This window comes from Topomyia yanbarensis, chromosome 1, assembly GCF_030247195.1.
Source record: "Topomyia yanbarensis strain Yona2022 chromosome 1, ASM3024719v1, whole genome shotgun sequence".
Classification (NCBI taxonomy): domain Eukaryota; kingdom Metazoa; phylum Arthropoda; class Insecta; order Diptera; family Culicidae; genus Topomyia; species Topomyia yanbarensis.
The window spans coordinates 215761502-215786037 of NC_080670.1; the positions used below are offsets into that span (position 1 = coordinate 215761502).

Below are 24536 nucleotides of genomic sequence, written 5' to 3' on the forward strand. Positions count from 1 at the left end.
TCGTATATTACAATATGCAACGGCAAAACATAATTGAAAGAATGGCAAAAAAGGCAAAAGATACATCTCATGACAAATATACATTAGTGTTCCGAACAACATACGAATACTACATATACTAATTACTGGACAAAAGTTGGAGTTTGAAAAGCATGCAACATTAGAGGTGTGCGCCGCGCCGACGATTGCAGGTAAAAATAGTAATCACGCCGGCGCGCCGCCGATTGTTACCTGAAATCGGCGGCGCGGTGCACACCTCTATGCAATATAAAATAGGGACCATACGCCTCGCCGAATTGAAACTAAAAGCGTTAGGTCTACATAAATGGCGTCTTTGGATAAATATGTCCTGCGTTAATTTTTAAGTGAACTCTGTTAAAAGGTAGTCATCTATTAAGTAAATTTATTGAAATGGTGTCTGCAAAATTACGAAGTTTGTAGAATCAAAAATTGGCTTAAATTCTATCGATGGGGGTCTCCAAATTGTATCAACATGTTATCTACATAAATCATCTATTAACACATCCTTTCTAACACATTTCGGCGCAAATTTAAAAAAAATCCCATGTGTCCCAGTATTATTGTATCACACCTCCATTTATCTGAGGCCTCACACTCTCAGAACAAGTTCTACCTTAATTACAATAAATATCACAGACTACTTCGATCCTATTCTCGTTTTGCACAGCAGACCATCGGCAGCTTTCTGTCGTACAGGCCCAGCAAAAAAAACGCGAAAATTTCACCGCACACTCTTTAGAATGACCCTGCAATCATTCTCACCTACACACCTGTGTACCTCTCGCTCTATAGCACTCACTACACATATGTAACCTGATGATGCCTTTATAGCACCCACCTCTCGCCATAATCATCAGTACTGATTCGATCCGCATGCCAAATCGAACCGCGACACCCCGATAACACCGATGCTCCAACCGTGCGAATCCATCACGAGTGGACGCTTATCAGGCCGAGGAAGTGCGTGTGCGCAAAAAAACGTCCGTCACCCTATCCAGCTGGTTGTAAATATACAGTGCCGCCATTCAGCCATCAGTCAGTCGCAAATGAACCTTTGAACTGTGAGACGCAAAAAACAGCGTTTCTTTTTTTCTGCTCTCTATCGCTGCTCTACTCTATATTGTTCTAACGCCGCCACTTTCGAAATGAGTTCCTCCAACTGCAAGTGTTCCTGTACGGCAGCTCTGTTCGGATTGAGCCTGGCCGGGTTCCTGCTGTCGCTGTACACCTCGTACGTGGAGATCCGTGCCGAGCGGGACCACAACTATCAGGCCATGTGTGACATTAGCGAGCGGGTTAGCTGCAGCAAGGTGTTTACATCCGCGTAAGTAGAGTGATACGGTTTGCAGAACTGCAGGCGTTACCCTTTCATTAAATTTGTTTACAAACAAAATTATTTTCTTGTGAGGGAAAAAATACCGTGTGTCGGCTTCGAACAAAGAGGCCACGTGGCTATTTCGTGAAGCAAGTGAAGAAAAAAAAACCTATTTTAATCCACCTAGCGGTGCAATTGTGCCTTTCTCAATCATGAATCACGAGAATGTGTGCGATGTTCATATTCATTAAAAACTTTTAAATGCATATATTACATTTTATTATTATACATCACATGACAACTATATACAGGAAAATAAATCATTATTCGAGTTCTAAAATTTTGTAAAAGAAAAAACAGCCACGCTAATATTGAACTGAAAAAAGGTGCGAAATCGGCAAAGTCCCAAAAAGTCGATTTTCATAAATAAAATTTTTTCGAGATAACATAAAATCTCGACGTTTCATGCATTTTAAAGATGTTCGGCATCAAAAATACGAATTCGATTTCTGAAATTTCATGGGGTCTCCCCTTGAAAAAAAAAATTTGAGTTCCGACTTGTATGGGAATTTCATATGTGACCGGACGATTTAGTCTATATTTCCGGACCCATATAAGCGATCCGTACGAAATTTTATAGACATCTGTGGGGATATTATAGCTATCATTTGGGACTAAGTTGTGTGAAAATCGGTCCAACCATTTTCGTGAAACTGATGTGAGTTCGTAAATTTTGAAAGATGGCCGCTTTTCCTGGGCACTTCCGGAACCGTCTATGGTGGTCAATGTAGTCAACGAAAGTTTGGTTGGCCGTCGGTGACCTAGAACAGCAAATTTAAGTTGTTTGAGAGACATTTTAGCGAAATTTTTACCTTTTTTGCTTTCATCGGAGTATCGATTTGAATCACAATTTGCTATGTGATCGCACGCCACAATCTGTACCTCCGGAACCGGAAGTCGGATCGGAATGAAATTAAATAGCCATTTACGGGGACGCAATACCTTTCATTTGAGGCTAAGTTTAGTCGAATCGGTCTAGCCATCTCCGAGAAACCGATGTGACTGTTATTCTGAATTTAGATACTTCCGCCGGGGCTTCCGGAACCGATGATGGTGGCCAATGTGGCCAAATAGACTTTGAATGGATGTTAGTGACCTAATGCTACAAATCGAAGCAGTTGTGGTCATATTTTGGAAAAAGTTTCACCTTTATACATTCATTGCAGAATTTATTAAAATCGACATTTTCTGCGTGTTCGTACTCATCACCCTGTAATTCCGGAACCGGAAGTCGGATACATTAGAAATTCAATAGCAGCCTATGGGAACGTTGCACCTTTCATTTGAGACTAAGTTTGTCAAAATCGGTTCAGCCATCTCTGAGAAAAACGAGTGACATTTTTGGTCACATACACACACATACATACATACACACATACATACACACACAGACATTTGCCGAACTCGACGAACTGAATCGAATGGTATATGTCACTCGGCCCTCCGGGCCTCCGTTAAAAAGTCGGTTTTCAGAGCAATTGCAATACCTTTCTATTGAGAAAGGCAAAAACAATTTATCATGACTATCACTAATCTACCGTACGGTTTCGAATGCGGGTACACTGTCTGTCTCGACAGGAAATGTTCGGTCACAAACCGGCCTAGAGACGGTGGTTTTATCAGCAGGGTGCTTGACAACCGGCCCTGACAGCGAGCTGTACAGATCGGATTGCTGCTGGAGCGCAGACTCCTGAATTTGTGTGCATTTCACCGACCGCCTTCTGTGCTCGTGTCATTTGTGTCCATCCAATTCATACCAGCCAGTCATCTCTTGAAGGTTCATGATGTGTGTTAAGTCAACAAATTCAGTTCAATCTAATAGCGTTTACATTTCTACCTGGCGCTACACCGGTGAAGTGTGATGCAAAATAATACAAATTGGTTAGGAGATCTAGGAACTAAGGAAGAATATTTTAACACCCTTTATTTTCCCTAAAGAAAAAAACATCCCCTGACATATACAACGCTCGGATTCGTCGCCGTAAAATAAACCAATTGGTCGTCGCTATATTTGAATGAAATATTTCGAAGATCATATTTAAGAACAAACGAATTTTAGGGCAAAAAAGATAAACAGCAGGAATGATATAATAATTCAAAAAAAATGGTAATGCTCCAAAACTAAACGAGGAACTGTAAAATATAATGGAAGAAACAGAATGAGACAAAAAATACAAAATTGAAAATAAATAAATGAAAGGTAAATTCCCCAACAAACAAAAATATACACGAGCTTTACCCATATTGTGCAACGATTCCATATATTGTTTGATGATACCCTGAACAGGTCGTTAGGCTCTTAAATCATATGATGATTATTGGGAAGTTAGGCCTGACAAAAATAGGTAAGAAAAAATAAAGAAAACAATACAAAACATGGAGAGAAAATAAGAAACCAAAACCATGAAAAAAATCAAATATTTAAAACAAAAAAAAAACGATTAAGGAAAATTGCAACGAAACCTAACAAAACGAAAAATAAAGTGCAAAAATAATGAAAAATACGTGACAACTTAATGTTGTCCCGTATTTTTCATTATTCGTTTTGCAAGCTTGTTTTGACAGCAAAAAGTATGAAAGAAATACTTAAATAGATAAGGACGAAGAAAGCAAAAGTCGAAAAGAAACGCAGAATCAAAATAGGAAAGTAAACTAATGAAAAAACAAATATAAAAACTTACAAAAACCAAATGTTACAGTTACAAAATGAGAAAAAGAACAACAAAGAAAAAAAAATATGAAGCATAAGAAAACAGAAAAATGAATACTGCAAAATAAAGAAAAAATAGAAAAAAAAGAAAATCAAAAAGGTGAAAGAAGGAAAATGGAAATGAACAATATGAAATAATTAAAAGAAGAGGACAAAAGAGAAAAGGGAAATAGGGCGGGCTAGCGTATTTGGTAAATCGATTGCCTTGCACTCACCTTGGTTCGATTTCCAATTCCGCTCATAGGGTTAGAGATTTTAAAGAGATTTCTCTAACCCCAAAAAAGAGGCGAATGACCATATCGTTGAATCTTCTATAATCGAAATAAAAAGAGGAAATGAAAAAAAGGAGCAAACCAAAAGGAACGTTAATGAAAGATAAGAAAAAATATTATAAGAAAAAGAATATGAACAAAAGGAATGCGAAAAAACGTGGAACAAGCCAAAAAAGGAGAAAAAACTTAAAGAAGCCCGATACCAAGAAAAACAAATTAAGAAAAAGCAGAACAGAACAACGAAATAAAAATAGCGAGGAATGAATAAAACTAAAAAAAGAAAAGGATACAGTAAAGAAAAAATCAAGCAAAAAGAACTTAAATACAAGTAAAAGAAAAAAGATCAGAATGAAAGACGATATACAGAAAAAAGGCCGTAAAAGAAAATAAGAAATGGAAAGAAAACACACCAAAGGGAAAACATAATGAAAAACGAAAACGCGAAAAGAAATGGTGAAAGGACAAAAAATCTACAAGAAAAAAATAAACGCAAAATCAAATAGAGAAATATTAAGGAAGATATAAAAAATGGTTAAGCAGACGAAAAAGCAAAAATGGACTAATAGGAAGGGGGAAAAGATTAAAAAAAATAGAGAAAAGGAAGAATGCAAGAGTACGAAGAATGGAATAGATAGAAGTATAAAAGGAATAGGAAAGTTAGAATAGTAAAAGACGTTGCAGAGGTTTATCAGAAAGAAGGTAAAAGAAATAGATAAAGAAATAGTATAAAATCAGGAAAGGAAAAAGAGGAAAGCAAAATAAAAACAAAGAAAAAAATTTAAATGAGAAAAAGAACGCAATTATAATAAAATAAATAAAAAAGCGGGAAAGCAAATAAGGTAAAAGAAAAAAGGGCTATAAAAATAAAAGCAATTTAAATGAAATCTGTGAAATAATTGAAAGGAAGACAAAAAAGAAAATGGAACAAGGAACAAAAGCGTTAGATATAAAAGTAGGAGAAAATAGCACAAGAAAAATATGAACAAAGCGAAGGGGAAGAACGAAAGAGATGAACATGAAAAAACGGAATAAAAACCCTAAAGAAACCAAAAACGACGAAAAAGAAATGGGGGCAAAGCAGAACAGAACAACGAGATATAAGAAACGAATCAAGTAAGGGGAATACAAACATACAAACATAAAAGAAAGAAAACATTAAAGGAGAAGAACTGAGAGTACAAACGAAAAAGGAAGAAGAAACAGAAAAAGACAAGATGCACAAAAAAGGACGGGTGTAAAATAAAATAAAAAATGAGAACACAACAAAAATAAATAGAAAAAGAAAAAAACAAATAATAAAAAACGTAAATGTAAAAAGATAAACTTGAAACTAGGATAAAAGAAAAAGATGAACGTCGATATGTAAAAATAAACATATAAAAAGGAAAATGTAAAAAAGAGTGAAGCAATCGAAAAAGCAGAACATGGACTAATACGCACATAAGAAAAACAAAAAAGCAAAAGTGGCAAAATTAAACAAAAGAGTAGGAAACGCAAAGAATTACAGAAAATTATTAGCGAGCGAAATTGTAGAAAAATAACAATGAAAAGAGATAGAAAGAAGATTAAAAGAAGACGTAAAAAGGAATAGAAAAAACAGAATAATCTTGAAATAATAAAAATATTGAAAAAACATAAACAACTGTTAAAAAAGAAGAAATAGAAAACATAAAAAGGAAAAGAATTTAAAGCACAGAAAGTGGTGAAAGGTTTAACGAAAAAAGGTAAAAGAAATAGATAAAGAAAGGACGTAGTATGAGGTGCTAGAAGATAGAAGAAAGCCGAATGAAAGCGAAGAAAAAAATGAAAATTGGAAACCGAATACAAATGTAACGGAACGAAGAAGGAATGGGAAGCAGATAAAAAATAGGAAAGTGTAAGAAGACAAAGCAAAACAAAAATAGAAAAAGGAAAAACATTTTGAAAATCAAAAGCACGACAAGCCATAGCGATTAAGCAATGATATGGGAAGCAGAAGGTAGAAGGAGTAAACAAAAGTGAAATGAAGAATTTGAGAAACAATATAGAAAAGTGAAAGGCAAAGCAAGGAAAATATATGAAAAATAAAGATATGTGAAAAGGAAATTGTTGGCTAAAAGGAAAAGCAAAAATAGAAAAATGTGAAAAAGAAAAACAAATAAGAGCGAAAAATAAAAATAAGATAGTAGAGAACAGGGTGATGAATAATGGAAAAAGAAGAAAAAAACACTAGAGAAGGACCAAGCGAAAAAAATGATAGATGGAAGAAAATGTTAAGACATTGAAAGGAAAATACAAAAATTAATAGAAAACAGAAAAAAAGGACGAGATGAACAAGGTAAGAAATAAAAAAAGTGAATAGATAAGGAAAGATAGAACAAACAAGAAGGCATACCGAAAAGTGAACAAAGCTGATAACAATTAAAGGAGAAAGGTGAAAGAGAAAAAAGGAAATTAGAAAGACCAAAAAGGGGAAATCGTCAAGCAAAATGGAGCAGCAATTGCATAAGAGCAAAAATGACGGAATAGATAGTAGAAAGAATAAACAAGAAACAGAAAAAAGAGGAAAAGGAATAACACCAAATAGAAAAATGAAAACAAACGAGCGCACATGGAAAACAGAAAAATTTTAACTGAAAACGGAAACATAATAAGGAAAGAAAAAGAATTATAAAAAATGAGAAAAGAAAAAGTAGAAAAAAGCGTAGAAGATAAATGCAAAAGTTGAAGGCATAGAAACAATACAAAGCTGAAAAACGGTAAAAAGACAAGGAAAGCAAATTTGAAATGAAGAAAAGCAAAACCCCATTAAAAAGAGAAAAGCAGAATAACACAATAGAAAGCAAATATTAAAAATAAATAAACAAATAAATAAAGAGAAACAATTAAAAAAAATGGAATTTAAACAAAAACAGTAGAAGAGGAGGAAAAAGAAACAAGAAAAAAATAGAAGTAATCGAAAATAAACAAACAAATGCAATAATTAGTAAAAAGATTAAATAATAACGAAAAGAATCAGAAAGTTTAAATATAATAAGGATGACTTCTTAGAGCACAAAATTCTACATACGATGATAAAAACGATACGAATACTGTTTTGACTCAATAATCCGGGAGACTTTTTAATATCGAAATTTTCAAATTGAGATAGTAACCATTTTCCCGTTTTTCTTCGTTCACAGCTATGGTCGCGGTTTCGGTCTCATCGGTCCCATCCTAGGACCGGACTCGGCCCTCAATCTACCGAACGGATTCTACGGCATCTTCTACTACTTTCTCGTTGCCGGACTCGTCTTCAGCAACAACATTCGGGTGGCTCGGCTAAACTGCTACCTAACCGGACTGTCCAATCTGTTGTCGATCTATCTGGCCTATCTGCTGTACTTTGTGCTGGAGGATCTGTGCGTCGTGTGCGTGACGACCTACGCTGTCAATCTGATCAGCTTGATCGTAGCCCGCCAGAAGCTGCAGATTCTGGTTCGGGAGGAACAGGTTATGCGAGCGATCCGGAAGGATCGTTAAATGGTTGGTCAGTTTTGACAGTAGTAAGAAACATTAAAAAGCTTTTTTTGATTGCTTCAATTCGTTCCAAGCCAAATATAAAAAACCTGTTTTAATCCACCTATAGGTGCAATTGTGCCTTTCTCATTTCTCCAAACTATGATTTTATAACTGGTTCGTACAATATAACATTATGGAAATGTCTTTCATTCTTATTACACTTGGTAAGTATATATAAGAGCACCTTTTTGCATTCATCGAGGTATCGGTTTGAATCGGAGTTTTCTATGTGATCGCACTCCACAACCCGTAACTCCGGAGCTGGAAGTCGGATGGAGATGGAATTTAATATCAGTTTCCGGGGACGCAACACCTTTCATTTGAGACTAAGTTGATCAAATCGTTCTAGCCATTTTCGAATAACCAATATAACCGTTATTCTGAATTTGGATACTTCCGGATCCGTCGATGGTGGCCAGTGTGACCAAAGAGACTTTGAATGACTGTTGGTGACCTAGATCTATAAATTCAATAGTTGTGTTTATATTTTGGAAAAAAATCACCTCACCAATTCATCGCAGAATTCGTTAGAATCGGGATTTGCTGCGTGATCGTACGTATCACCCTGTAATTCAGGAACCAGAACTCGGATCCACACAAAATTCAACAGCAGCTGATGGACCTTTCATTTAAAATCAAGTTTGTCAAAATCGGTTCAGAAAATTCCAAATTCAGAATGTGGACAAATCAACAAATTTTGTTTTGTAACCAAACTCTTCAACTCGTAATCCGGAACAAGATGTCGGTTGAAAATGAAATTCAATAGTAACCTATGGGGATATTATACCTTTCATTTGAATCTTAGTTTGTAAAAATCGGTTCAGCCATCTCCAAGAAACGGATGTGGACATTTTGTTAACAAATCCGCACATACACACATACATACATACATACATACATACATACATACATACATACATACATACATACATACATACATACATACATACTTACACATATACATACACACATACATACACACAGATATTTTGCGATGTCGGCGAACTGAGTCGAATGTTATATGAGACTCGGCCCTCCGGGCCTCGGTTAGAAAATCGGTTTTTGAAGCAATTGCATAACCTTTCTATATGAGAAAGGCAAAAGAATAATATTTAATTAGCTTAATAAGCATGAGTTCAATGTTATCTTCATGTGATTATAATTTGGAAAGGTTGGTGGAATGGGTTTAAAAGTGTAGGGAATGGGGGTTTAGTAGAGTGGGAGTGGAGGATGCGTCAGAAATCCTTCATCTTATTTCGGTATACGGGATGGATGAAGGAAATGCGGGCGTGAGGGTGGTCCAAGGGGAGGGGAGTGATGAAGGAGGGAGGTGTAAGGGCAAGACGGGGGGGGGGGCGGCGACGCAATACTCAACTGCATATTTTGCCTTCCATTTGAGACTTGGTTTGAGAAAATCGGTTCAGTCATCACCGAAGAACCGATTTGACTTTAATTGTGGAATATGCCCGGAATTCCGGACTTCCGGAATCGTCGATAGTGGACAATATATTCAAAGAATGTTTGATTGGCAATCAGTGATCTAGATCTGCGATTAGAAGTTATTTGGTGACCACTTCAATAGTTTTTAGCCTCTGAGGTATTACGATTGTACCGATTTATATGGGAAATTCCAGTGTATCCTTACTAACACCCCTGTAACTCCGGAAGCAAGAGTCAGAACCGAATGAAATTCAGCAGCAGTCAATGGCATTACTGTATCTTTCATTTGAAATCAAGTTTGTAAAAATCGGTAGAGAATTCGTTGGGGAATGGGTGTGATATTAGCTTAGGAACTTGGCGGGTTCCCCGGGGGCGTCATGAACCGTCATAGGTGGCCAATGTGGTCAAAGCTACTTTGATTGATCATTAGTGATCCAGGCCCGCAAACTAGAGTAATGTTACATCAATTTTAATATGTTTTACATCATTTGAACATCATGGTGGTACCAGTTTATATGGGAATTTGCTGTGTGACCGCACTCTTCAACCCGTAACTCCGGAACCGGAAGTCGGATCAACTAAAAATTCAATAGCAGCTTATGGGAGCGTTATACCTTTCAGATGAAACTAAGTTTGCGAAAATCGGTTCAGCCATCTCTGAGAAAATTGTGTGAGTTTAAATGACACACACATACACACACATACACACACACATACATACACACACACACAGACATTTGCCGATCTCGACTAACTGAATCGAATGGTGCATGACACTCGGCCCTCCGGGCCTCGGTTAAAAAGTCGATTTTTACAGTGATTGCATAGCCTTTCTTTATATGAGAAAGGCAAAAACGTAATGTTGTGATAATGTTAATCAATTAATAAACAATAAATGTGATGGTTCTATTGATCGAAAATCGACTTTTAATCAACCGTCAATTTGAAAATCACAAACTGTTCGAAAAGTGCAGCAGAACGGTGGTATAGGTGAACGCGATGCGCTGACAGTTCCAGCACACAACTGTCAAATTCAGCTGACACCAACACACTCACCCGCAAACATTGCTTCTCGGCAGTGAAAGGATTGTTAAAGGTCTTTATGTACAACGTTTCTGACTATACAGCTAGAGAGTAGAACAGATGCGGTCCCGTCTGTTGCAGCAGCGTCGTCGTCGGTGCTAGTGAAGAACACATAACGCAAGATAAATAGTGTGTTGTCGCCCTCGTCCCGTCGCGTCTTGCTGTGTGTTTGTCCGAGTGAAGAAAAAAAAATGAAAAGTGTAAACGTCAGTACTTCCCAAAGCATGAAATTTCATCAACTATGAGGTCGCCCGAAAAGAATCTTTGCGTTTCGATCAGCAGTCGCGCCTAGTTTTTATTTTTTTCCATCGAGTAGAGTGAAAATTTGCCCACGTAATAGCTTTCCCCCGACGGCTGCGGGCGCAGAGGGAATTCCCAGCGCGAACAAAAGCAAACAAAAGTCAGTAGAACGAAAGGAATAAAAGCCTACTCTGCCTGCTGTTTGCTGATAGGATAGAACGCCACAATCATGGCCGTTGATAAGGCAGCAACCCGTCAGATGCTGACGATCACTTTCCTGTGCATTCTGTGGTACATCGTGTCCAGCAGTAACAATGTCATCGGGAAGATGATCCTGAGCGAGTTCCCGTACCCGATGACGGTAACCATGGTTCAGCTGACGAGCATTACGTTGTACAGTGGACCGTTCTTTAATCTGTGGGGCGTTCGAAAGTACGTGGATATCTCGTGGAGGTATTACTTCAAGTTTATCGTTCCGCTGGCGCTGGGAAAGTTTCTGGCCTCGGTCATGTCCCACATTTCGATCTGGAAGGTTCCGGTGTCCTACGCACATACGGGTGAGTTAAAAATTCTTTTGACATATTATTTCGGAGAGACTCCGGTATGTGTGCAAATCTATGATCTAATCCGCGAGTGGCACAACAGCTCAATTGCCTTACAAATTACATACCTGTGCGCGTACCTATGTTTTACTCCTTCCCCTTTTTGCTTGAGTTCAAGCGGTCGGTCAACCAGCGGCGGCCGTGGAGAGGTTACGCTCGAAAGCACTTGCGCGCGTCCCAGGCAGCGGAGCTGTGAGACGAATATGTTGCAGAAAACTAGTTTTTTTTCTTCTTGGCTATGCATCTAAACCGCGTTCGTTCATTCCACTCGGTTGTACGCGTTGTTACGTGGTCGCAGCAACCGGAGCGGATTATTGGCCGGCGACCCGAATTCGGCTGGCTCGCACGTGTTCGCAAACGGCACGATGTTTTGGGGTGGTCAGCCTAGCAGCAGTAGGCTGTGCATAAAGTGCGAGAGCAGTGTAATTTGGCGCATGTTTAGGCAATTTGTTTGCTGATTGGTGGTTGTAGAGGAGGGAGCTTGAGTTTGTTCTTAATGGTGAAATTTTATCATTTATCACAACCTACGTGATCAAGCAAGCGATTTGTAGTAGTAGTAGTATTTTTCGTGCAAACCAATTTTCCTGTATTTCAAACGTCAGGCCCTTGGCTGCCCTATTTTCACGGTCATAAAGATTAACTAGTAAAATTCCTACCTAAGAACATCCTTTTTTCTATATTTCCATTGAAATATACCGAAAAATGGCTTGTAGGTTGTTTATTGAGGGCTTTAACCTAATTGGTCATTCGCACGAAAAAATAGTAATATGTGAACATTTTGACATTACATTGCATTGTATAATTTCGTTTGAGGTATTCGCAAAGCTGAGTGGTAGGCTGTTGCGTTGTTGGTCGCTGAGGTGCTTAGGGTTTTATAGTACACCGAAGCGGATGGGGCAAGAGGCCCCTGGAAGCTTCTATAATTTCTCGAGCAGCTCGGCATCTTTCAAGAATGAGATAATTGTCACCTCATTTTTCGGGTCGTTGCCCAGAATATCTCGAATTGAAGACGGTAGTTGGGTGGAGGTTGCAGGTAGGGGGTGAGGGTTCAGTTCGAGTCACGTGAGTGGTTTAGTGGGGCCAGCGCTTAGGTGGGAGAGGGCTCTGCTCGAGCCCATTGTCCCAGTCGGTCCACTTTGTTTTTTGTTTTGGAGGGGACCTAGTTGACTCCTCCAGTGGCTAATGAAGTGAGCCAAGGTTTTGATTTGAAGAGGGAGATGATACTCGTCGACTTGACTAATTTGTTCGGCAATCTTTGAGCTTGTCTCCAGTGAACTCCCAATGATTTCGCTTACTCATTCTCGCTGATCCCGCAGTGACTGGGCATCCAGCATATTGTGATCAACGGTTCGCAAGTGTTCTCTATGGTTTGTATGTAAGGATGGCGTGACGTTTTCCTTTCCAGGGTGGATATGACCGACAGAGAGTCAGGTATGGTATACCCTCTGGTCTCCTTGCAATCGCGAGACTGATGGCAGCAACTTTTGTTGAGAAGAAGTTTGTAGAGAGGTGGTGGGCCAGAACAGCTCCTGTTCCCTAGACCACCACGTCGACTCTTTGCAGCTTGGGAACGTCAGTGTAGATCCAGACAAATGGTTCGGGAATCGTTGGTTCATCTGCTCTAGAAATTTTGCCTGACCGACCTCGGAGGAAGGGCCTGCTTATAGCGACCCGGCTAGGTTGCAGCTGGTGTTCGGGTTTCTCTTGTACCAGGGTCGATCCCGGGTTCTGCGAAGGCGAGCTATTTCTGGGAGGTCTGCGCCACGAATTTCTTTTAAGTCGTTAAGGATGCTTCGGCGGAAGTGCTCTGTAGTAAGTTAGAAGCTAACCTAATCATTTCGTTGTACAGAGGAGCAAGGGCCCTAATAAGTCCGTCCAAGTTTTGGTTTATTATTTCAATACCGTAGAGCAGCGATTCTCAACCTGGGGTCCGCAAAAAATTCTTTTCTGTATACTGGAATTTCAAGCATTTTTTTCGCAACAGACTGTGGGGGCCTGGGTAGTTACCCGGAGCGATTTCGGTACGAAAAAAATTGATAACTGCTACCGAAGATTTTGTTGTCGATAAGCGCACTACCGACGTTCATCGCAGTTCTCCTGTTCAAGGTCGGATGCCGGACATTGATGGCCCAAATAAGGCGCTTCCTGCTCTCGTTTAACTGTCTGGAAGTGCGATACGAATGTGAGGTAGCGTGATTCCAAGGATTTTTGATTCTCGGCGGATACTGAGCATTTGGCTGCGGCTATGTTGAACTCCACTGCTTCAGCCCATCTTCCGATGGCGTTTATTGCGGTTTGGAGCTTTGTCCTCATTCGAGCAGTCAATCCTGTCGATTATGATGTCGTCGGTATAGAAGGATATGGGAACTTCCCCGGCAGGGATGCAAAGATGCTGTCAAGGAATATGACGGCGATCGCGGATCCGCTCCGGACTGCAAACTGCTGACTCCCACTTGAAAGACACGATTGTTGAGGTACTCCTTGATGTAATTCCCAAGGGTTTTCGGAGACTCCCCAGCTAGCTAGAACACTCTCGCGTTAGACAGTGTTGTAAGCCTTGACTGTACGGGAGCTATGTCGACATATAGCTCGTCCGCCAGGGACTGTCTGATGAATTCTCCAAATGCTCCAAGATAGGCTCCGCTCCCTCCAAAGGCAAATTGGCGCTGGTCAAGATGGAAGTTCTCTTTGAGGTAGGTCATAAGCCGTCTGTTAACCAAGGGAGCAAGTTTATCAACCGGACGTGTTTTGCCGTACGGAAAACGTCACCCTTCTTTGGTATGGGAAAAACAAGAGCCGTATTCAAAGATGAGATGGGTTGGCCATTCCAGATGCGGTTCAAACAGTCCAACAGCACTGTTGAAGTCTTGTCCGGAGTCTGGTGGAAAGGATATCTGCGCTCTTCCAAGTCTTCTGCAGCGTGCTAGAATGGTTAGAGGGAGGACTGTGTCTGAGGAGCTGAAGAATTTGCCGAATTCTTCGCTACGTTTTTAGAGTTCGAGAGTTGTGGTTTCATTGACTACGAGAAAAAGCCGACTTGCCTCCGTTTCCCGCTGAGAGCGTTCACTCTCCTCCAAAGCTCGCCGATGGAAACATCGGAAGACATTTCTTGGAGAAATGCTTTCCCGCTCTTGATCTTCGAAACCTCAACGGTCTATCTTGACCAGATTTCGCAATCTATGGAATTCTGTAGCCCTTTGTTCTTTCATGGGCTGGCTAGCGTGGGTCGTTTTAAGTATCCGGAGTGCTTTATGGCTTGATTGATCTCCGGGTTCCACCAGGGGGTGGCTCGAGGTGGAGGTTTGCCACGTGCGAGCAATGCTACGCTCAGCGGCCAGGACGAACTTAGTCATGGGTTTGAAGGGTGTGTATGCTCGGTCTGGTGCGAGGGAGTCCGAGATTACCTTCTCGTAGGCGTAGTACCACAGGCCCCAGCGAAGTCCGCGGAGCAGAAAGCGTCCAGGACTGAATAGTATTGGTCTCGGATGTTGAATAAAAGCATCCGTTGCTGAGTACAATAAGTTTACATTCGTCAAAGATTTCGGCGGCCCACAGCGTATGATCGGCGTTGAAGTCCCCGAGCACTGCTTCGACCCAAATTTTGATCTGTACGACCGATTCTTAGTGAAGTATAATAATTTGCGAAGGTGGAAATAAAGGTTGGCCTTACAGAAGTCGCCGATGTTCAGTTTCACGACTTGTGCCATTCAGTACTGGTATCGTTAAACGCGTTAACTCAAGCAGAACTTTTTCGTTTCACAGAATAACCTTAAACAAGTGGTTGAAAATAACAAGGATGAAATTATGATTCTCGTTCATAAAGAAGACGATAAAATAAAGGTACGCCTATACGATTTGGCACAGCGTACTTGACCCAAGTTAATTACAAAATACATGTCATACGAACTAGTGGGGTCCGTTTCACCGTATATTTCGAGGAACTTCTTCTAAGGTAGTTCTAATGATATAGCTGATTCTATAATTAAAAACAAACAGAAGTAAAATTAAACGACGCTATGCAACATACTGCTACTGCGATCGGATGATGCACCAAGCAAAACCTTTGGTGGGGTCAATATAAACCAATATAAAACACATTCCTGAAATAACATTACCTGAACCACGAACAGTTGCAAAATTAATGGCTACAACAGGACATAACAACTGCAAAAGTAGCGTCCAGCACCCCCAATTCAATGGCCAGCACCATCAGCTAGGAAAGAAAATTCTACCAATGTTTTTAGCGTATGGTAGTTTTCAGTTGAAGTAGATTTCGCACAACGAAAGACTGATATATAATGCATGCGGTTTTTAATCTATTCTCCGTCATCAAATTTCGGCTCTGACCAGCGCAAATTGACTAGAGAAAAATATTCTAGAAATAATCAATTTATCAAACTCATCAGCTGACACACATGACCACAGCAGCCTCTAAAATCGATCTCGAATTTTTCTCACCCACAGTGTGCTTCTCCCATTCTAATTAAAACTCAAATTACTATAAATTAACGAAAATTCGCACGTCTCGAGCGCCACAACAGAAATACGCGCTCAGGTGTCCAATGTGACACCTAACAGCAAGTCCAGCGTTAGTCATGTGTCTGTCAACTTCCGATATTTACTCGCTACTTAGCACTAATCAAACGCCATCAATCTTGTACTCTTTCCAGTGAAAGGTACCATGCCGCTGTTCACCGTGATCCTGTCGCGGATCATCATGGGCGAACGGCATACCAAAGCCGTCTACCTAAGCCTGGTGCCGATCATCGCCGGAGTCGGTATCGCCACCATGACTGAGCTGTCGTTCGACACGATCGGAATGATCAGTGCCCTCCTGTCGACGATGGGCTTCTCGCTGCAGAATATCTTCTCCAAGAAGGTGCTCAAAGAAACGAATGTCCATCATCTCCGGTTATTGCATATTCTTGGTCGGCTGGCGTTGTTTATGTTTCTGCCGGTGTGGATCTACTTCGATATGTTCAGCGTACTGCAGCATCCAGCGATCGTGAGTTTATCGGTATTTTTATAAACTATCAAAATAAATTTAATATTTTTTAGAAAAATGGAGACTATCGAGTGATCGCCCTACTCTTCACCGACGGTGTCCTCAACTGGCTGCAAAACATCGTGGCCTTCAGCGTACTATCGATCGTGGCACCGCTAACCTATGCAGTGGCAAGTGCCAGCAAACGAATCTTCGTGATAGCGATCTCGCTCTTCATCCTCGGCAATCCGGTGACGTGGATGAACATCTTCGGCATGATGCTGGCCATCATCGGGGTGCTGTGCTATAATCGGGTGAGACCTTTCCTTTTCTTTTGGCGATTATCGTCTTTCTAAATCTTTTTTTTGCGTTCATTAGGCAAAGTACTTTTCACGGTTACACCCACAGAAGGACACGATTCTGCCGTACACGAATGCCAACAACAACATCAAGTATCAACCGTTGGAGGATAGCTCACTGCTGGTCGGCAATGGTCATTACGGAGGTGGTGGTAAGAATGGTTTTAGCAATGGCGGAACGGCGAATGGTAGCCTCCAAAATGGCCGGCTTCATGGAAGTAGTAATACGACGAATATTCTGTTAAGTAATAGTGGCGGCAGCGCAGCGATTAATGGTACCGTGAACAAGTTACTGTTCGTCTAGGTCGAACACAAGATAGGGTTATAGCTTTGTCATAGACAGATTTGATTAGCATGTTTTCTGTTGTTTCGTTCCTGTACAGTTGACCTTAGCGATAAACTAGTTGATTGACAATTTAGGATAGTTTGCGAAGCTGTGTATATCTCTTTAATGAAAAGGGGGCCGCGGATCCGACGACGATGATCGTGGTTATTTCGTGCGGTAACGAAAGTGAGTGGGGATCACTTCATAGAGCAGATTTATTTATTTACTACCCGGTTATATTTTACTCCTATTCCCGAGATAGAAGCTGCGAGATACATAAAACAGAAAAAAAAAACACTTGACTTAGCAGTATTCATCCGGTGCCCTGGAATCGGATCCGACTAGCGGAATGTACGTAGGAGCCATAGGACAAGAGAAGCAATTTTGACTGGGGGTGCTACCGAACATTGAGGGTGGCAAAAAGAAGACGAAGCTTGTAAAATTGATGTGCACCGAACTTAGAGCATGATTGCAGGGAACTTACTAATAAACGCTATTTTATACAATTACTGGAATAAAGCTTTTTTTTGGTTTCCGTGATAAGGAAAGGAATTACCGAAACTCAGACGTATTTGTTGGAATTTTAGAATATAATTTATCTATTCTTTCTGCTACTATGTGTCAAAGAACCCTGAAGGCAATTCCTAGAGGCCCTTTATGTTTGCAATGTTCGTAAGTAATTGTGTCAATCGAATAGTAAATTTACTTGCAGATTTTGGTACTACTCCAGTTACGATAACATGAACCTAGTCCTATTTAGTCGATCGTATGCCACTCCGAAGTGCAAATTTTAAAAATAGAGGCAGGCGGGGTACAACCGATAATATCTGCAGAGTTAAGCGATGTAGGAAACCACTTCAATTGCGTAAAATTTTACAGGAAATTAGCTTTATTTCCTTGATTTTAAACCTTTTCCACCAAAAATATTTCCGCATTTTTCCCTATTTGAATTCTATTAGTGCAACATTTCAAAAATGATGGAACTGAATTGTAAGAACTTTATATTCATCGATCTATCATGTGGCTTCAAGTCACACGTTGTCAAAGGTTTTCTCCACGTCCAGTAGAGTCATGGCAGTGGATGTTGTGACCAATTTGTATCGGTCGATATTTTTCACCACCTACAGAATTTGGTGTGTCGTCGAGGCCCTTGCAATAACCGAGTTGTACAGGAGGAGAAAAAGTTGTTTTTCTTGCCACAGGAAAAACTCCCTTGCCAACTTAAATATTTTAATGAACTTATCAGGAAAAACAAACTTTAATGTCAGGAACCTTGCCGCGTATAAGAACCTTGCACAATTTGAGCCAGGGATTTGTTTGAAATTGGCTTTCGTATAGGTTTTATTGCCCATCAGAATTTTATTCCAAATCTTTGAATAACGAGGGGAATGTGCCGAAAAATTGTGATTCATCAACCACCAAGACGATCGAACGACTAACCGACCCGGTTTATGGCAAATTTTTGCTGCTTTTGGGTACGGTCGGACTGTTTACTTGCCAGGTAACAATTGTAACTTTTTCGAGGATTGACTCGCCACAAGTACATTCGATCTATTCACGAAATCATAATCCAAAGTTAGGATCAGCTTTAATTTTTCAAATGACCATTAACTGCGGTTTACAATAATCGATTCTAGTACGGCACTTGGTTAGAACATTGTGCTCCAGAGTTGACGCTGATGGATTTTGGAGTTAGTTACGCACAATTGAATTTCTTTCGTCCTCTTGCAGGATGAGTATCTCGGTTCCACGTTAGCTCAAAACTGAAAAATATTGAGTGAAATTTTTTACAAACATTAGGACGCTTTAAAAAGTACGCATACCTGCAAAAACGCCGCCTTCACTAAAATGAAGTGCTCCATTTCTAAATAATCTCGTCGTCACTCACAGTTTTTGACGTTAGCTTGGTTTCTTGATGTGAAATTTCACGAAGAGCAGTTTCTTTATTGATGAAGCCGGCATGTGTGCAAACCTCCAATATTAGTACATTTCTTTTTAAGTTTTATTTCTATAATTTTTGTAAATGGACCTCTGTTCGTAGTTCTATTCACAAATTGGTGAGTATGCTGACTTCACCAAACCTTCCTGAACGTCCCAAATCCTACCACTAGAGGCGCTGCTGTAGAATTCCAGATGTCAAGTTGACCAGACTTTGAACTGAAAGAAAGGAAAATAGTTCTACATTGCGAATAATTTTCGGGATACGAACCGAAGTATATGAATCAATCGATTTGCTAACTATGCCATACTATGATAATTAAACACTATCTGTGATATGATTTAGTAGCTCAATCGAACTGTATGAGACAGTTTGAACATACAATACCTGTATGTCTGAAAATAGGCAACAGAGATTTGGATACATGCTAAGCATTGAACTGTGACATAGTCACCTGCGAGAATTTTAAAATTTTGCTGTAATTTAAAGGTCCTATTCCATTTTTTTTAAATACAACTGCCAAAACGAACTATTACTCACCGAGTACATATTACAACACTAGACGAATGAACAAAAATTTCACAAATGATTTTACGCTCTAACCATTTGTTGCTCTAGAATTTCAGTCTTGTGTTTTTATAACAGTTAACTACGCGTAACTATTATAACAGTTATTGCCTCAATACACTGCCATCGATTTGTCAGTCTTTCTAGTTGTACCGCCCTATTTTCAAAAATGAGAAACAAAACAAACGCGAAGAAATGTCAAAAACAGCTGCCTGGTTGTTGTATCGGTTGCAAAACAGCTGAGAACAAACATGTGAGCAGAACAAAATTCCCGGAAAAAGGGCGTAAATCTTTAAAATATAATCAAGGGACACGATATCGTTTAAGGCAATCTCGGTAAGTTCCATTCGCGACATTCACTAGCGTCAATATTTCAACTCCCGGAAACAATGCTAATTCCTCGTACAAATTACGCCCTTTACGCAATATCTCGCCCAGCATTGTTCGTGCGATTGAACTTTGCTCCGAGTCACTTTGGAGTTGCACGCTGATTAGTGGAGTAAGTGACTGTGATTAGCTAACGAGTGAGAAAAAGCGCAGAATCATCGCCTTCCGCAATGCTGCCTCGGAACGTCCAAACGGTACGACGACTGAACGTCCTCAAGCGAATACTAACCAGCAGTAGTAACAACAACAGTCCTCAATGGTACCGACTCAGTTCCGGTGATGCAACCATTCGGATAGACGACGTGGAGAAACAAATCGAACCGCCCAAGCAGCCGGAACTGGTGCCCAATGGTTACGGTAGGTAGAAGCGGTTGTATTCTTCTGTGACTTAATGGAATTTGAATTATAGTAAAAGTAGCTGAAACCGATGAAGCACAGCTGTCACAAACCCGCCTGCACCATCTGCGCTGGATGCTGCAAAAAGATAAACTAGGTCAGGATATGATTTTGCTCGGTCGACCAGGTAGCTTACGACGGAACTTGATCATGCAGTATTCGGAGCTGACACGCAGGGAAGTAGAGTACATTCTGCTTAATCGTGATACCACGGAGAGTGACTTGAAGCAACGGCGGGAGATTTCAGACGGTACGGCAACGTACTACAACCAGAGTGCTGTTCGTGCGGCTACCGAGGGTCGCATTCTGGTCATCGAAGGAGTAGAGAAGACCGAACGGAATGTGTTGCCAATTTTGAACAACCTACTGGAGAATCGAGAGATGCATCTGGAAGATGGACGGTTTCTGATATCTGCCAAGAATTACGACAGTCTGCTAGAGGTAAGGAGTTGAAACAAGTAGCGATTTGTGAACTGAATTATCTTTTTTTAGAGGTTCAATAAAGATCAGTTGGATAGATGGGGTTTGATACGAGTTTCCGAAAAATTTAGGGTCATCGCCCTTGGTTTACCGGTTCCAAAGTACAGAGGGTCGCCCCTTGATCCACCTCTACGATCAAGGTTCCAAGCAAGAGATGTCAGCGAATTACCGTACATTGTAAGAGCTATCCCGTAGCCGACTTTTCGGACGTAACTCTATTAAACTATTTCAGGATATCCTCACGGAAGTAAAAATACTAGCCGATGGAAATAGCCCAGAAGTTCTGACAAAACTCACCTCGTTCGGCTTCAGCGTGCTATCGTCAGCATCCACACTACCGGATTTCCCAATCGACAATCTACGCTACGTCGGAATGCTGATTAAAAACAATCCCCACCATTCGGAACACAGCCTACTCAGTAGACTTTACCCGTATCCAGTGTTCCTGGAAAAAGAAGGCATAACTCTCACGAAGTCCCTAATGGAATCGCTGCAAATTATTCCGGATCAAACGCCTTCCACGGATCTAATCAGCGTAGAAAAAATCAGCGAAGACACCCTTTCCGTTAATCTGAAGGTCAACACCAAACCGGTCACATTCCAGCTCCGGAAAGGCAATTCAGACATTCAAATGCTTCCCAGCACGTATAAGGCTACCACCTATCAGCAGAATCTACTTGCCGAATTGATTCAATCCATTGCCGTTGCCGATGTGTGTCTGATCGGACCGAAAGGTTGCGGAAAATCAATCCTAGCCAGTGAACTTTGCCGCCTACTCGATCAACAGTTTGAAACCATGGTTCTCTACCAGGACATGACAGCACGCGATCTCATCCAGAAGCGCACTACAAAATTGAACGGCGACACTGTCTGGCAGGACTCACCACTACTGTTAGCTGCCCTCAGCGGCCACGTTATTGCACTAGATGGAATCCATCGGCTTCACCACAGTACGTTGGCCATTCTACATCGACTAGTGCACGACCGGGAAATGCAACTATACGACGGTAGACGATTGATGCGACACGATCGCTACGATCGTTTACTGGAAATGGGGTTCACCAATGATGATCTAACTGGGCGAGGAATTCTCCGAATCGATCCTGCCTTCCGAATCATTGCCATGGCCGAACCGCATCACAAAACCGGCACGAATTGGATCACTTCGGAGACATTGAACTTGTTCCTGTTCCACGAAATACGAGGACTCAGCCAAGACGAAGAACTGCGAGTCATCGACTCGCTCTACGGTCCACTGGATAGCACCATCCACCAGATACTGGAGGTAGCACATTATTTACGCGATGCAAAAGATTCCACAATGCAAAATCTAGCGAGTAATCTCTCCACCCGACAACTACTGCGAATCGCTCGACGACAGCACGAATACGGCGAACTCTTGTCCGACCGCTCGGCGTACAGTATCCTGCACAACACATTCCTTACCAAATTCATGCCGAACCTGCCGAGAAGTGTATTGGAGAACGCCCTCCGAAAATGCAACGTCACCGCAGCTAGAGAACAACGAGACGAAGACATCACCATCTCCACGGACGACGGAGTATTGCGCATCGGCAACACCAAGGTGCCGATCTATCAAACGGAAGCCGTCAGCAAAGTACCGGATATCCTGTTCTACAACGTCCCCCAGCACGTGAAACTCATGGAACGACTATTGCAGGATTTTACCCTCGGGGAACATCTGCTCTTGGTGGGCAACCAGGGAGTTGGCAAAAACAAAATCGCCGACCGTTTGCTCCAATTGATGAATCGCCCCAGAGAGTATATTCAGCTGCATCGTGACACCACCGTTCAGTCACTTACGCTACAAGCGAGCATTCGCGATCGGATCATCATCTACGAGGACTCTCCGTTGGTGAAGGCTGTCAAAAACGGTCACGTTCTGGTTGTCGATGAAGCCGATAAAGCTCCCATTCATGTGACCTGCATCCTCAAAACCTTAGTCGAAAACGGTGAGATGATGCTTTCCGATGGTCGCAAAATATGTCCTCCCGTTAGGGGAGGAGAACCCACTCTGGTCAACGATAACCTCATCTACACTCACCCCGACTTTCGGATGATTGTACTAGCTAATCGACCTGGATTCCCCTTCCTGGGTAACGACTTCTTCGCTGCTCTGGGAGATCTTTTCTCTTGTCATGCCGTCGATAATCCATCACCCAATTCTGAAATCTATCTGCTGAAACAGTACGGCCCGGACGTTCCGGAGAAAACAATCCGTCAGTTGGTGGACGCTTTCTCCGAGCTCCGTGACATGGCTGATGGTGGCATCCTAAATTATCCGTACTCCACACGAGAAGTGGTCAATATCGTGAAACACCTGCAAAAATTCCCCGGAGACGATATGGCCGAACTGGTCGGAAACGTGCTGGACTACGATCGATACACGCCGGAAACGTTGGATCAGGTCACGAATGTTCTGCTAAAGCATGGACTTCAGATAGGTCCTTACGCGAAGAACGAACTGGCAGCATTGCGCCGACAGAGGGAAATACAGATGACGATCAAGAGCAACAGTGGTAAGGATGCATCTGCGCCGAAGCACGGTAAGGTAGATCCGAACAATGCTCCGCACGTCGGCGGGAATACTTGGGCTGGAGGTACCGGAGGTCGAGATACTGCTGGGTTAGGAGGAAAAGGTGGTCCGTACCGGTTGGATGCCGGCCACAAGGTCCATCAGTTGTCGGATGCTGAGAAAGATGATATTCCGGAGCATGTGAAGCAGGCGGCTCGGGAGATGAACCGGAAGGCGTTTGAAGCTAAATTGAAAGAGATTCAGATGAGTCAGTACGATCACAAGGTCTACATGGAGTATAGCGGGCCGGTGAAGAAACAGGTGCAACAGCTGAGAGTTATCTTGCAGGCGCTGCAGGCGAAAAGTAAGGAACGGCAGTGGCAGAAACATCAGACTTCCGGGGAGATGGATGATACGAAGCTGGTGGAAGGAATTACGGGTGAGAAGAATATCTACAAGAAGCGAGTGGAACAGGATCCGGAACCGGGTCAACCGCAGGAGAAACCAAAACGACTCAAGCTGGTTGTGGACGTTTCCGGTTCGATGTATCGCTTCAACGGGTATGATGGTCGATTGGATCGACAGATGGAAGCAGTGGTGATGGTTATGGAGGCTTTCGATGGGTTCGAAAGCAAGATCAAGTACGACATTGTTGGACATAGCGGGGAAGCGGTGGAGATTCCCTTCATCAATGCGAACAACATTCCGAAGGATGACAAACGTAGGCTGGACACGATCAAGATGATGCACGCTCACTCACAGTTCTGCTGGAGTGGTGATCATACACTGGCAGCGACACGGAATGCTGTAGACGCAATGGCTAAGGAGGACTGCGATGAGGCGATCGTGGTGGTTCTGAGTGATGCGAACTTGTCGCGGTACGGTATTTCACCGCGGAACTTGAACGACGTGCTGCAGAAGCAGTCACCGAAGGTGCAGGGTTATGTGATCTTCATTGGAAGTTTGGGTGATGAGGCACAGCTGTGAGTTGCGAGTTTTTTTTTTTGGTTTTGTTTGGCGCAGGGAAACTTAATGTCATTTTTTTGTTTCAGGATTGCCAACAATATGACGGCCGGGAAGAGCTTCGTGTGTATGAACCTTGAACAGTTACCGCAGATTTTAAAGCAGATCTTTGCCGCTTCCGTGCTGCAGTGATGGACGAGCGGTGTGAGCGTTTCGCTGGGTGCTTTGTTTATTTGGATTTAGGTAGAATTGAATAAGCATTTGTTGTATTTTTCTATCAAAGAATTTTAGAGAAAAAAATAGACAATAACATGAAA

The 24536-nt window shown here is 41.6% G+C and overlaps 3 protein-coding genes across 3 annotated transcripts; all 3 read left to right on the plus strand.

The window, feature by feature from the left end:
• The first annotated feature begins 869 nt into the window (after positions 1-869).
• Positions 870-7991, plus strand: LOC131692574 (vitamin K epoxide reductase complex subunit 1-like protein 1). Its single transcript, XM_058979698.1, has 2 exons — positions 870-1345; positions 7540-7991. Exons 1-2 carry the CDS (start codon positions 1167-1169, stop codon positions 7877-7879), a joined length of 519 nt encoding a protein of 172 aa, XP_058835681.1. The 5' UTR covers positions 870-1166; the 3' UTR covers positions 7880-7991.
• A 2478-nt stretch (positions 7992-10469) lies between these two features.
• On the plus strand, positions 10470-17470 carry LOC131692580 (solute carrier family 35 member E1 homolog). Its single transcript, XM_058979713.1, has 4 exons — positions 10470-11238; positions 15954-16288; positions 16342-16581; positions 16646-17470. The coding sequence occupies exons 1-4, from the start codon at positions 10911-10913 to the stop codon at positions 16928-16930; spliced, it is 1188 nt and encodes a 395-aa protein (XP_058835696.1). The 5' UTR covers positions 10470-10910; the 3' UTR covers positions 16931-17470.
• Positions 17471-19656: 2186 nt separating this feature from the next.
• Positions 19657-24536, plus strand: LOC131692585 (von Willebrand factor A domain-containing protein 8). Its single transcript, XM_058979724.1, has 6 exons — positions 19657-19793; positions 19896-20201; positions 20254-20681; positions 20733-20897; positions 20953-24239; positions 24309-24536. The coding sequence occupies exons 2-6, from the start codon at positions 20015-20017 to the stop codon at positions 24409-24411; spliced, it is 4170 nt and encodes a 1389-aa protein (XP_058835707.1). The 5' UTR covers positions 19657-19793; positions 19896-20014; the 3' UTR covers positions 24412-24536.